Here is a 14,296-nt window from a genome sequence, read left to right as displayed (position 1 = left end):
ATTCTTTTCAACCACAATTCAAAACCAACGTCTTATTTCACTAAATTATAATTTAACAAATTTTTATTTATTATTACTTTTTCCAGTTTCTGGTTATTTGAGGGACTGTTGTGAATTTTCTTTAATGGACGGAGATGAACACATGTGAGGACAAGTGTACATGTAGAAAACAACTCAATGGACCCACAGCCAATCATGTGTTAACATAATCCAGGCTGCATCAGTGCCACTGATGGGTCACATCACTTTAAAGCATCCTCACAGCTTTCCATCAATGCAGCATCATCCAAAGTGAAACTCAAAGTTTGTCTGACTTTACACAGTTCCTGTCATCTTCGTCAGTCCTCCTCGTCCTCATCCTCATCACTGCCTTTACGCTGTGGAGCCTTAATGAGACCTCTTTATCCGGCGCCCGGCTGTCTCAATCCTCTTACGGTGACAACGGAGAGTCTGGTGTCGCTCCGTATTTAGGGGCGCTAACTGGCACGCCGATCAAAACGCCTCTCGGGCACGAGCTGCCGAGGATTCTACGATTCGATGTGACAAGCCACCGGCTCGGTTTGGAAAAACAAGAGTTTCTTGACAGCGTGTGACTCCGGTGGCCTTTGAAGCCCACGAGCAGAGCTGAGAAAAATGCCAGAATATAAACTCCAGCAGAACTTAACATGATAATCTGTAATAAACGCTGGAGACAATGTGTAGGTTCTGATGTGTCGATGACAGGCAGGAGCGTTGGTATATTCTGAAGGAGTGGGTTGAACTGGGCAAACATAAACCACTGATATGATGCTCTACTCGACTGGATGTACGGTTCTGCAGACTGATCACGGGCCAGAAGAGCTGCTACCATGATAAGGAGACGGAATCGGCAGACAGACAGACAGATAGATGGAAAGTGAAGGAGACAGACCCAATATTCACTCTGGATGTGCAGCAGAATAACGGGTCATTATGGCGGCCGGCTCAGCCTCCACTCTGGCTGGAGTTAATGCCATCGAGCGGCGAGAGGGTTTAAAAATGGCTGATATACTAAAGAATGTTTAATCAGTCCGACGCAGACACTTGGTTGGTGTGAAGCTCGATCACTTTGAGACGATTTCAGAAATAAGGTTTGAAGTGAAACTAAACGGGCTGCTGCTGGAAGGAAGGAAGCACTGGTTTGATCAGACGCTTGAACTGGGAGCTCTCACACGTGTTTCTGCATCATGACTCGCTGACATTTAGCTCTGTTGCTCTACCAGGCGCTCAGTATCACTGTCCAGGAATCGACCGTCTTTCCCCTTTTCAGTGACTTTACCGACACTGAGAGGACATGTTTATAGGTATTAATCCACCGAAGCCCCAAACATGTCAGCAGGTTTGAAAGTCTTAACACGTCCACTAAAATCACTCCATTCATCAGAAGCACAAACAGTAAAACAGAAGGAATTGTTGGATCTAGATTTTTCCGATGGTCCTCGAACTACTCATCTGTCAGGAAATGTAACCAAATCTCAGATTCAAATGTGGATATTTATTTAAAATCACACATTTATTCTATGTGTGTTCATTTGAAAGCTGCCAAAAATAAATCTTTTCTCCACCAGATTCTGTAAAAAAAATAAAAAGTGTTTCTTTGCACAGCCGTGATGACCGACCGGCTGAACTGCAGCCGTGTGCCTACGGAGCAAACAGACGTATAGAAACAAACTGAAAGTGGGAAAATGTGGATTGTGCAGAGCCCCTTTCCCTCTAACACCTGCGGATACACGACAACAAAATATGTACATGTTAATTTCAGTTTTTGATTTATTTTAGGAAAACAAATAACCAAAGAAATTAAACTTTTGTGTTTTCTTTTTTCTATATATATAATTTCTGACATTGTAATCTCGTCATACTGCACAGAAGATGTGAAAACACCTGGAAGCTACTTAAAATAACAACCTGCACTTGGAATCAATGGACTCGTGCTACTTTCTACAGATGTGGTGGAGTGAGCAGCAGGGGGACAATAAAAGAGCCACACAGATTCATTTAGAGTAAAGTAACGAGGCTTAGATCTGCAGCTTGCAAACGAGCCAAGCAGGATTTAATGAATCAACATATCAGGGCATCGTTCCAGCAGGAGGACCCCTCGTGTCTGAGCGGCGTGGCTCCAGGGGAGCAGCACTGCGTCTTGTGGAGGATATTCATGGTTGGGGGGCTCCCCGTCAGGAGCCGTACAGCCCAACAGCCCCACACTGCTGCTCCCTGATTGGTTAATGAGGTCCAATCGCTCCATTCTGAGCAGAGCAGGCGATTGGTTCTACTCCTACGCTGCCGTTAGGGCTGGGAGACGCTCTGGCTGGAGGCTGATCAGCCCTCGTCATGCGAACTGACACATACATGATGTCGCCCACGGGGGGAACAAATGTCCCACAGAGCGATGGAGCGGCCTACACCCGCCGCCTCGTCTGCGCATGTGACCAGGATTCGATTATGATCACTCGACGAGATGTAAATAGTCGCTGGGCTGGAGAGGAGAGGAGGCGAACTGGCGGCGGTTGGATTGTAAATATATTTGGACACAGGCTGGGCTGGTGATGGAGGCGTCGCCATGGCAGCACAGAGACACAAAAACACGCAGGTGGTACGCAGCAGACCGTCCTGCAAACCAACAGAAAGCATGTGTCCTGCTGAAGCGCTCCTGAGCAAAGCAACAGGAGGAGGGTTGTTTTGGGGAGCTTTACATCAGTTTAGTCCTGAGCCCTCTGAACCCAGGGAGACAGAACTCCACATACTGCTCCAGGTCAGACGTGACCTGTTGTGACATTTGACAGCAGTAGAAACACCCTGAATGTGATTCTTTTAGCTTGAAACTTGACGACTTTTCCTAAAGTGACTCAAAAATGTTTTACTTTTGGACACGGAGGCTGTTTCAGGTCAAATTCTATCCATTCAGATGAATTTTAGATCCACCAGCGTGGGTCAACTCAAGGAAAATGGCGGTTTTAGGGAATCTTGAAGCTGTTTTATGTGTATTTTTTATTCACGTTTATAATTCTGTGCAGATCTGTAGTCTAACATTTGGTATAGATGCTTACTATGAGGGACTTCTTGACAGGAATTCTGAGAAAGCATAAAATATGAAGAGCATCCATCCATCCATCATCTTTACACCTTCATCCTCACCAGGGTCATGGGGGGCGGAGCCTATCCCAGCTGACTCAGGGTGAAGGCAGGTTCACCTGGACAGGTAACCAGTCTATCACAGGGCTACACTTAGAGACAGACAACCAAGCACACTCACATTCACACCTACGGACAATTTACAATCACCAATTAACCTCAGCATGTTTCTGGACTGTGGGAGGAAGCCGGAGAACCCGGAGAGAACCCACGCTGCACGGGGAGAACATGGAGACTCCACGCAGGGAGATCCCGGGTGTCCTCACCGGGACGCCAACCGGCGACCTTCTAGCTGTGAGGCCACGGTGCTAACCACTGATCCACCTGCAGCCCGAGTATCCAACGAAATCACCAAAGTCCATGATTTATCACAGCCAGAAGCCGTAAAAACAAAAGCAAATTGTCGGTTTTCAACTTTCCGACTGTCCTCAAAGTGCTCCTCAGTTCTTCTGGGAACAAATCCAAACTCAGAACTGCCATCTCATCGAAATCACGTTAGTCTGCACATCTCATTAACAATTACCCCAAAATACAGCGTTTTCAGTCAACTGACATGTTAAACATTCAGTCGAATGCAATTATTGAGATGAAGCCACGGCGTCCCACCTCCTCCATCTACCAGCTCCAGTGACGGAGTTCTGGGTGGAACTAATGAACCTCTACAGCTCTGTGGAGGCTGTTGATTACAAGTTCGCCACAGCCATCAAAAACATGAGGCAATGTCAATTTCTGCCCCCAAGTGGCCACAATATCCATCCCAGCAGGTTTCATTCAGTCTGATCCAAATGACTAACATCTGTAGACCAGACAGCCTGCTGCTCGGATGAAAGCGGCCACGCTTGGCAGTCGGTCGCCGTGTAGACACAATATCCACCACTGTCTTCACTCTGCTCTCCTTCATCTGCTCACACTGTTTGCTTTATGTTTGCCAGAATCTCTGCAGCAGGAAGCCAAGATGTGTAAAAGGCCTCTTTGACTTCATCGTGTCTTCAGCCTCTCACTTGAATCCCTCCGTGTTTGTTTCCTCGTGCACTTCATCACCTTTGCCTCCTCCGTTGCTTCTCTCAGCCTTTGCTGCGTTGTTACGTCTCCTTCTTCTGCTTCCAACTGCCTCCCCTCCCATCTCGCCTGCCTCGTGTCCAGACGTGGTGCCGTCCTCCCAGCCGTGGCTTCTCCACTCTCCAGATGGCTCCGTCATTTCCACAGATGCTCAACTTCAAAGGCTGGGGAGGCGAGAGAGGGGGAGGAGAGCATCTACCGACCAGCGATCCGATGCTGAAACAGCCTGACTCAGCCTCACATCACTGCCCTCAACGAGCCCATCTGATGGGAGAGTCCAGGGAGCAGGCGGCGCCGTTTGCTCAGCTGACCCGTTTACGTGGAGATTAATCAGTGAGAATGTAACTCAGGTAGTATTGATCGACTGATTAGACCCTAAAAACTCACCTCTGTGGGTCCAATTACACATTTAGACGGTTTTTTGTGCCTTAAAGATGGCTCAGATGGAACTCTACACCAGTGGTTCTCAAACTGGGGGACGGGACCCCCATGGGGGTCCCAAGATAACTTCAGGGGGTCGCCAGGTCATTGTCAAAAAAATAAAGAAGAAAAAATGAAGCTAACATTTATCAGATAAATGTGTATCAGGGCTGTCAGCATTAAACGTGGACACTTCTTCCCACTCCTTTGTCAGACTTGTTAATATTATGATGTGATTCTGCAACGTTATTGTTCTTTTGCTCTTTTGCTCTTTTAAAAATGATTTTCTTTTGTTTTTATATTTTTTTCCCTTTTCATCTGTTTGAAATCAATTCAATTCATTTATTCATTTAAAAGAAAACTTAGGTGTTAATGTAAAGAGACCTACCTGTGGAATCTATCTAACGCCTGAACAGCAGCGTTCTCACTCATCAGACGTCCAGAATTCTAACTGGGGGGTCATGAACACAAACTTCTGTTATCTTGGGGTCGTGACTCAAAACGTTTGACTACCGCTGCTCTTCACCATTGCTTCCTTTAAGATGCTCCCGCCTCCTTCTTCACCAGCTCGAGCACACCAGCTCACCTGTGACTGTAAAACTGCTCTCTGACAAACTGGGATATTGGAGTAACTCAGCTGTACATGTCTGATGCAGAAACTGACTGAAGAAGAAGAAAAAAGTTAACAGAACTCTGAGAGTGTAAAGAAGCTGACAGCCCTTTGGAGGCGTCGATGCTCCCTCGCTGAGGGTTTTTTTATGATGTGTCTTCTCGCATAAAAACCGCCACATGAGCAAGTTACCAACTAAGAACACAACAGCTTTAGCATAAAACCTGCTGGAATATATGTTTCAGTAATTTCCAGTCCTGCTCTCATTTAAATTTCCATAATATTTGGCGCGAGCTCGATACAGAAAGTACGACTGAACTAATGGGATCTCATTAATTTTGCAAGATCTTTGCGTTTCATAGGGATCACATTTGGTTTGCGATATTTAGCATGAGGTATGAATAGAGTAGAGCAGAAATTCATTTTACACTACGAGCGTTTCTTTTTCTGACACAATAAGTTTATGAGTCACACACACACACACACACACACACACACACACACACAAAAACAAGCAGCAGTGAAAGCAACTAAGAATGGAGACAAAAGAGCGCACAGCGAGAGGCGGCGAGTGGAGCCAAGCGGGAAACGATGTTTACAACTCGGCAGGTCCATGTGACAGGATGCACCACAGCTGATCACGAGAGAAACAAACAGCGACCAATCTATGTGAATGCAGAAAAACATATGGATCATGAGGTGTGAAGTGTTGCACCAAAGCAGCAGGTACGTGGAAGCCTGCTTGGCGATGGACTGACTCTGAGGTGAGGCACATCCTGCACAGTTCCTACGGTGGATCTAGTGCAGAACAACACCTGATCAACCCAGAAAAGGCAATCATGTTGGACGCTACATGAAATCTGACTTGTTCACGTATCGATCGGTTCACCAGTAATCCTGCAAAACACAGGGCGCTGTGAAGAACCACGCCTCTGTGTGCTGAACAATGTGAAGGTGGAGCAGTGGGAGCTGCAGGGGCTCGGCCCTCCACCCACACATGACTTCAGTAATAAAGGCATTTCCTCTCCGACTTCGACATCGCTGCTGTGCAGCAGAGGAGGGTAATCACGGCCGGCTTCTTTTTTTTAATTCCGCTATCAGGCCTTTCAGTGCACAGCAGGAGGCTGGAGGCAGCCCTTAATCTGCCCGTGCCTAAGAAACCATAAACTGATATGAGCCCTGCTGGGAAAAGGATAAAGATGAAGGATCTCAGCAGCCCTGCTTTATCACCTTTCTAATAATTCCAGCAGAAGCCAAGTATTCTGCCGCTGCCTCACACAGGTAACGCTGTCACCTTTGGCAGCACAGATACGAGCATCACGACGACCGTCAGTGTTGCAGAGGTGCAGCTGTTTGACTTTCCCTTCCCGCCTCAGAGAAGCAGAGGTTCAGCTCTTCAGCTCACAGTTTGCACTCACAGGAGGAAACACATGCCTGGATTTAGAGCCTGGGCGATAAATATTTGAACTAAAATCTCTCTGAACTGTCTGTCTGGGGGTCTCATGTAATAACAATCACGTCCCAGGGATCCATAGTGTTCCACAGAATCCATCCACAGCTACCAAAGTCATCACACGTCCATCCAATGAAGGAATGTGAGAGCAGAGAACACCGAGCGCCCTGGAGATCATCTCTCCAAGAAGCAGAGCATCGATGCTACAAGAACAAGGTCTGTCTGAACCCCAGAGCAGCCACCTGTGAGGATGCATTCACACGCCACCGCGCTGCACATGGAGCTCCGTCCCTTGCACACGTATGTTATCTGAAAGTGTGAAATTTTCAATATTGCGTCACTTTTTGCACACACACAACGTACTGTGAGCATGAGCACAACAAACCCAGGCACACCATCATCCCTCAGGAAGGAATGTGACCTTTTACATCTGGACTAGAAGCTTTGTATGAAACATATAAAAGGCTGGTGGATGTGAGGCGCTCAGCTCACGCTGTTCGCTCAGACAGTTAATTAAAGTCGTAGATCTTCTGCCTGCAGCATTGCGGTGACTTGACCCTGCTGGCATGAGAGGACGCAGGAACCAGTGACTTTGTGGAGCGACGTGCAGGTAAAAGTGTGACTTTTATAGTGTTGGTCACACCTGAGTTCACAATGACGGCGGTGTGGTTGAACCCAGGGTTGACCAGACCATGAAGATCTGGTCTCACAGTCCACAGATCTAATTCAGTAAAGCATCTTGCACACGTTATAAAACATCTCTTTCCTTAATTATCTCCATCCAGCGCTTTCACATGATGTGTTTTGCTTTCATTCCGTGTAGCAGCTCCTTCCTGGTGATCTAACCTTTATCTGACCCCAGTAATCCCCATTTAACTGGCTTCGTACTGCCTTCACCTTTGTCTCCCTGTCCTCACCCTCTCCTTTACCACAGCATCAAATATCTGGAGAGAAATCCAACACTAGCAAAGACGGTGGCCACAGGGTGTTGATTTCAAAAGAATATGTCACAGCCTGACTCCATGTGTGCACCATGTCATATCAGAAAGCACTTCAGTGTCACTCAGTGGGCTTGTTTCAGGGCTTCAATCAGTCCGGCTGCTGCACCTGCAAACTATCTGACCACTAATTGCTGTGAGCAGCTGCAGATAATGATTCCTGGTGAGCAGGAACCTGAGCGCTGCTATAAAAGACACAGGAGGCTGCAGGTCTGACAGGACAGAGGTTACACTGAAGTCCACGTCTGAGCTGTCTCAAACCATAGCGACTGAGAAGTGTGTGGTGCTGCTTCTCAGCTAACAGCCATGGCTCTTGGACTTCTTTTGTGGTGAGTTTTGTTAATTTTCTGAGCACTTGAGCGCAGATGCTTTAATTGGGTGGTTAATCTTTTTCCTCTTTTGCAGGGTTTCCTGGATTTTTTTGCTGTTCAGTGGCAGCGTTGGTTTGCCATCTAAAAAAGGTAATGAGACACTTTATTTCTCTGTGAAGCCTCATAATTACCATTGTAATTGTGTTTTTTTTTTGTTTTTTTTTTCAGCGTATCGAGTCACAGAAGATTCAAATAACCTGACGGAGGGTGACGATGATGTTTTGACGCCTCCAGCTGCTGATCAGAGCAACTCGCAGGCTTCGAGTTACCAGCCAACCGCACCTCTTTGGAGACGCAACAACAGCCCTTTATTTGTGAAATGGCAGAACGCGGTCTCGAATCAGCAACGCCAACCCGGCACACCGAGTGCTCCCAAGGTACAGAAACCTGTTAATGGTGACCCGAAACTCTGGGCGCTGCCCAACTATCAAAGGCCACTCGTCTTTCCTTTAAGACCCAACCAGCCAGCTGGCCCAGGATATCCCCAACAAGTCCCGACCCAAGCTCCGTCCCCAGGTGCTCACATGAGCAGCACGCCTGCCACTCCAAGCGCTGGTGACACCAGTCGCTACGCTAGTCGAGTTGCATCCTATCGGCCTCTCCCATCCCCTCCTGTTCAGGAGTCTTGGAAGCCTGAACCGGTCAGCAGAGATTACGGGGTGGCTGACTCGAGGCCTGGCATCTCATACCAGGCCTCCAACACTGGCTCCAGTGCACACGGGGGCGACTCCAGCAACCGTCACAACCTCGTCTATGAGACGGTCTTTCAGTATCCTGGGAACACTGTGCCTTCTCAACGTTATGATGCTTCCTCCAATACTGCCAACCTGGGCCAGGCCAACCTGGGCCAGGCCAACCTGGGCCAGGCCAACCTGGGCCAGGCCAACCTGGGCCAGGCCAACCTGGGCCAGGCCAANGCCAACCTGGGCCAGGCCAACCTGGGCCAGGCCAACCTGGGCCAGGCCAACCTGGGCCAGGCCAACCTGGGCCAGGCCAACCTGGGCCAGGCCAACCTGGGCCAAGACTCTTCAGCTAGATATGGCTTCTCACAACAGCAACCCTCATATTTAAGGTATCCAACATTCCCGTCTTTTGATGACTTCTGGAAAGGATTCCCAGCTTTTTACTTTGGAGGTGGAAACTTTAACTTTGATGGCATGAACTACCGGCCAAGAAAACCAGTGTTCAGAACCCAGAGATACCGGCCTGTCCAGAGATTCCAGCCTGTCCAGGTAGTCAGTGAGCAGACTGTTCCTGACCAACGTCAAGCGTATGTCTACCGATCCAAATACGGCTACCAGAGAGCCCGCTACATCCAGTCCAGAACCAGTTACCAGCCAGAATATGGACCCGATCCTGAAATGACAAGCTTTCCAGATTTCCAAGACCCTGCACAAAGTCAACAATCTGCATCAAAGACGTATTAACACTTGATGGTACGTTCAGCGTCTCAAATCAACTCTCATCTGGCATCTTGAATAACTGTCCTGCAAACACTAACCTGTTTTCTTGCTTTACAGACTGCCACGCTCTCAGAAAATAAAGCTTTTTAAATTCAGACTGTCTTCTGCGCACTCATTATTTCCAGCTGTAATAACTTGATGCTCGACTGCAGATGCTTCAGTGTCGTCTAGTGACTCTGTTGGAAACTGTGCAGTTTTCTGCTGTCAGTGAAGCTCGGGGCTGTGAATGCTGAAGGGCATGAATCCAGCTCAGCTTCTGTCCCTCCAGTAAAGTAGACAAATGGTGACGTCAGGTATTCTGGTGTCTGAGCCTCCAGCTCTGCCAATAAAATGCATCAACACAAGTAAAGATGGTTTACCTTGGCATTGGAATCCTTGTTTCCCAAATCCCCTGCAAAAAAAAGCACAAGTGTTGGCAACAGGAACTGGGTGTTTCCTATCAGCATCCTGTTAAAGGGGTTCATTTGCAAACTCCTGATGAGTCTTTAAAGCTGAAGTCTGGACTCGTGGTAAAGCTCTGAAACCTGCACAGTCCATGAAAACAACCGCGGAGCCACAGAAGCATGAATGAACCCTGAGAGCTGAGGCAGGTGTGAAACTCACCATATGAAGTCTGTGCAGTGGCTGCAGAACGTCGGCTGCTTGAAAAATCTCGCAATAAATTTGTGGTTTTTCACTTCGTGCACGTTTTTCTGCCGCAAAGCACCTTTGCGGGCGAATCGGTTCCCGACTCCAGCTGAGTCGTTGTAATGCAAAAGATGGTCAGCCATCATCAAAAACAAAAAAACTACAGCCACAAGTCGGTGTTGTCCTGGTCGATCTGTGCCAGCTCCTGGATGCGCGCTCCGCTCCGGACAGGTGTGCGCTCTCCTGCAGCCTGCTGACGGACGCACGCCTCCCCTCTGGCCGGCCCTCGGCTCAGCGCTTCTTTTTCATTCAGGATGACGTCGGAGGAGGCTGCCTTCACGTACCGTGGGAATTTATCAATGCAAATACCCACCTGGAAGTCTTAGCGGAGCTGGTTTGGGGGGAAACCTACTCAAACCTATGGAGGGCACATCTACTGAGGCTCTTCATATAAAGACTATTTTGTATTTTAACAGGTGTTTAATAAAAAAAAAAACATTGTACATCTGGATATGCAAAGTCCATTTCACAATCACAAGGTGAAAAGGGAAAAGTTTACCTTGATGATCTACTAACTACATTTTCTGCAAACACATTCTACAAGTAGCTGCTTGTATATCTGGGAAGTCCTACTGGGCCTTTGTTTAGAAATAGTTTTATTGGTGAGATGCATGAAATAAAACTTCATCTGACTTCTGCAGAATGACGTAGGCCTTTGCACCCACACTGAACAGAAACATAAACGCATCCTGCACTGCTTTATTAAATTCTATACATTCTTTTTAAGGCCTTTGTTCTGCTTTAAAGCCACAGCTTGTCTGTTTTGTGCAGAAATGGATAAATTTAAGCTTTTTTTTAGTTGTAACAACAGAAATTAGTTTTTTAACTTTCACGCTAAGTCAGAAAAGAATAGCATTCGCAGTTTATGGATTTTTGTTCAGTTTCTTATGTAGCAGTGAGAGCGCCAAATTACAAAAACAAATCAATAAAAGCCGAATAAAATAAAAGCAGAAATAAAAAGAAGACTAAATCAAATAATGTGGTAATATACAGCAACATGAATCAGAAATGAATCCATAAAAGAAAAGGCTGATAAAAGTAAAAATATGAAGACAAACAAATAAAATAATAAAAATTATTTATTTTAAATATTTTGTTACATTTATTTTTATTTATTGGTTTTTAAATAAAGTTACTTTTCTTTTTCTTTCTTATTTATTTGTCTTTATGTTTCTACTTTTATTTTATGATTCTTTTAGTGATTTATTTATTAATGTGGCGCTCTCACTGCCTCATAGTTTATATTGTTAATTCACTTCAGCACTAATTTTAATGACACAACAGAGATTGCAGATGGAAAACATTCGAGGAGCACCTGAATGCAACATGTGTCTCCATCATTTGCAGACGGTTGTCTGAAATGCAGACATTTAGCGCCACCATGTGGATCTAAACTAGACTGCACTCTTTAATGACGCTAACAATCCTACTAGACTGTCATCAATGCCACAGATCTGTGGCGACTATCTCATATATTGCCTCCTAATTTAGTGTCACTTTGTCTGAGATATGAAGGCCATGTGTAGTTCAAACAGGGCAATACAACAGAATGATTCAGGATCACTAATTAAATTAAATATCAACAGTTTCCTAAAGATATAACTAGCCGGGAGGTAGAGATAAAAGCAGCCTGATCGACGGAAACACAACAGAAACATCTAGTGGAAGAGAAGAAAAATATGTATACCATGTTTATTCCCCTTGTCTTTAGGTTTTTATGTTTAAAAGTAAAATAAATAGGGCTCCACTAAAGGGAAATAGGGCATGTGTAGTTGATTTAGGTTTGGAAGTTTAGGAAACAACAGGTAGGATATTTATTCCAATAAGCACAAATAGATCAGAGGTGCCTAGAAATGGAGACACACTGTCTTTCATGTCACTGCAGTCCATGCCATCCCAGAATAGGCCAGACATGCTACAGAACCACGGTGGCAGCTTTCAGTCATGTCATGACTGCATAGCAAAAGCACTGCAAAGGAAAGTAAAGAGTGTCATGAAACCAAGAGTGAGGATTTAAAACAGCAGTGAAAAGCTCCATAGAGCAAACAACTTCACCACTGAGTTAAGGACAAACAGCCTGAATGAAATAATAATAAGAAGAAGAATTTTAATAATTTTAAATACAGAAACATGCATCAGGACAATATGAATAAGAAACTCATCCCTGCCCTTACTGCTGCAGTAAACTGCTGAAGCTGCTGAAGCCAGACTCAGGAAGAACTCCGACCTGCACACACTCACTTTTTGTTGTTGTTGTTGTTGTTGCTGCTTGTTTCTATATTTACTGCAAGGTTTTAGTTATCTATTTAAACAGCTGCATAGTGCTCCATCTGTACATTTTTGTGTTACAGGTTTTATTTTCTTCTACTGCAGTTGGTTGGTTTATTTACATTTTTTTTTATTTATTACTTCAGCTGAACACTGTCAGAAGAGAAAATAAACACTTCACCTAAACTATGCTGAATGAGATGCATGTCTTGAGTCCCTGCCTGTAAGTAAGTTGTTGTTTTTTTAAAAACTGAAAATAAAGAAACTAAAGATATTGAAGAATCTGAAGACCTAAATCTTAAAAACTAATTGAGTGTTGAAGATGCTCATAATTGGCATTTTCCCTCCAAGCACAGTCCTAATGAACACAGATAGCAGAAGCACAGCTATACGACTCACTGACAGCAGAAATCTGTGTTCTGAGATTTGCAAGACACAGCAGAGTTGGGGGTGCAAACAAACAAACGAACAAACAAACAAACAAACAAACAAACAAACAAACAAAAATAAAACAGAAAAAAACCCGTACTAGATATGGGAAATTTAATTACAAACAAAAATAGCAAGATGAGAATAATGAATACTACATTCTGTAATATTTACAAGCAGTTTGGTAGAAAATATTTCTCTTAACAGACTCACTGAAGCATAGTAGCTTCGTAGTAGCAGGTAGTAGTTCAACAGTGGGCGGAGAAGAAGAAGTGCCGTTTCTATGGCAACAGCAGCGCGACGCAGCGTCTCCACGGACACCGGATGTGGCGTAAAGCGAGGACGCCGAAGTTTTGAACCATTTTGAGCGGCGAAATCAGTGCTGTGGGTATAACTGGCTTGTTTTTACTTCACGTTTACATTCGTTACAAACAACGCGACCCGTTCAGGCTGCGTGTGAGAGCCTGACGTCAGAACGACAGGTACCGCTAGCGCCGGGCTAGCCTGCTTTAGCTAGCCTAGCGCTAGTTGTTTGCTAATGCTGCGCTAGTTCCTCTTAGCCTGCTCGTCTGTAGCTCCTCTGGTAACATCGTTTGTTATTACAGCTATAAAGTAGTTGTCGTGTCATCTCAAGCCAACATTACGATGTTATCCTGTTTGAAACACCTACACGTCTGTGTTTGGTTCAGAAACGGAATCATCTGGTTCATGAATGTAGTGTTTGCTAATACAAGACAAGATAAAACTTTATTAATGCCCCAGGAGGCCACATGTTGATCGGAAAAAAACAACAAAAGCAAACAACAAAAAGACTTGACATAAATGATGTGTTGCCTGAAAAGCAGACAAGCAATAAGATATAAGCACGATATATTAAATAAGTAAGCAGGAAAAAGTAATGCTGGTAATTATACTCAGGTCATGATAATAAAATATTGCACCCAAAACATGAGATGAAAATTGAATAATATTTGATAAATATTGCACCTGACATTTTGCACATCAGATGAAAATCCATACATGATACAGAAAATGCACAAACTGTTGAGAAGTAATGCTGCAGTTTACATGCATGTTATGGTTTAGATCTGAGGGCTGATGTTTCTCTGATAGTAGTGACGGACTGGCTCTCACCGTCTTGTTCTGTCCATGTATTCATCCTCAGGTCACCATGAGCAAACGCGAAGACTCATGGGAGAGGCTGGACACGGAGTTTGATCATTTTCTGTTGGACATGAAACCATACGTCCTGAAACACCCCAACAAGTCCGGTGAGACTTTGCCTGTTTTTATTAAGCATCACTTAGGAGGCTAACATGCTTGCAGTCTGTGTTTTTGTGCTGTTTCAGTACCACCATGCTATCAGATTAATACATGCAGCAATACAG

The 14,296-nt window shown here is 45.1% G+C and overlaps 2 protein-coding genes across 3 annotated transcripts in view; one reads left to right on the top strand and one right to left on the bottom strand.

Annotated features, from left to right (window-relative positions):
- Positions 1–10,294, bottom strand: part of prkcab (protein kinase C, alpha, b) — a 134,431-nt gene extending 124,137 nt beyond the window's left edge. For both annotated transcript variants that reach the window (XM_008287546.1, XM_008287545.1), the window contains exons 1-2: positions 10,128–10,294; positions 9,884–9,915 (exon numbers count right to left, since the gene is read on the bottom strand). In XM_008287546.1, the coding sequence (XP_008285768.1) occupies positions 9,884–9,915; positions 10,128–10,294 (199 nt within the window). The remainder of the gene's footprint in view (positions 1–9,883; positions 9,916–10,127) is intronic.
- Positions 10,295–13,231: 2,937 nt separating this feature from the next.
- cep112 (centrosomal protein 112) overlaps positions 13,232–14,296 on the top strand; it is a 107,022-nt gene continuing 105,957 nt past the window's right edge. The window contains exons 1-2 of the mRNA XM_008287544.1: positions 13,232–13,292; positions 14,074–14,179. Of these exons, the coding sequence (XP_008285766.1) occupies positions 14,080–14,179 (100 nt within the window). The 5' untranslated portion in view covers positions 13,232–13,292; positions 14,074–14,079. The remainder of the gene's footprint in view (positions 13,293–14,073; positions 14,180–14,296) is intronic.

The sequence above is a fragment of the Stegastes partitus genome, unplaced genomic scaffold (assembly GCF_000690725.1).
Source record: "Stegastes partitus isolate 25-593 unplaced genomic scaffold, Stegastes_partitus-1.0.2 Scaffold506, whole genome shotgun sequence".
Taxonomy (NCBI): Eukaryota; Metazoa; Chordata; class Actinopteri; family Pomacentridae; genus Stegastes; species Stegastes partitus.
This window is presented reverse-complemented; position numbering and strand designations above follow the sequence as displayed.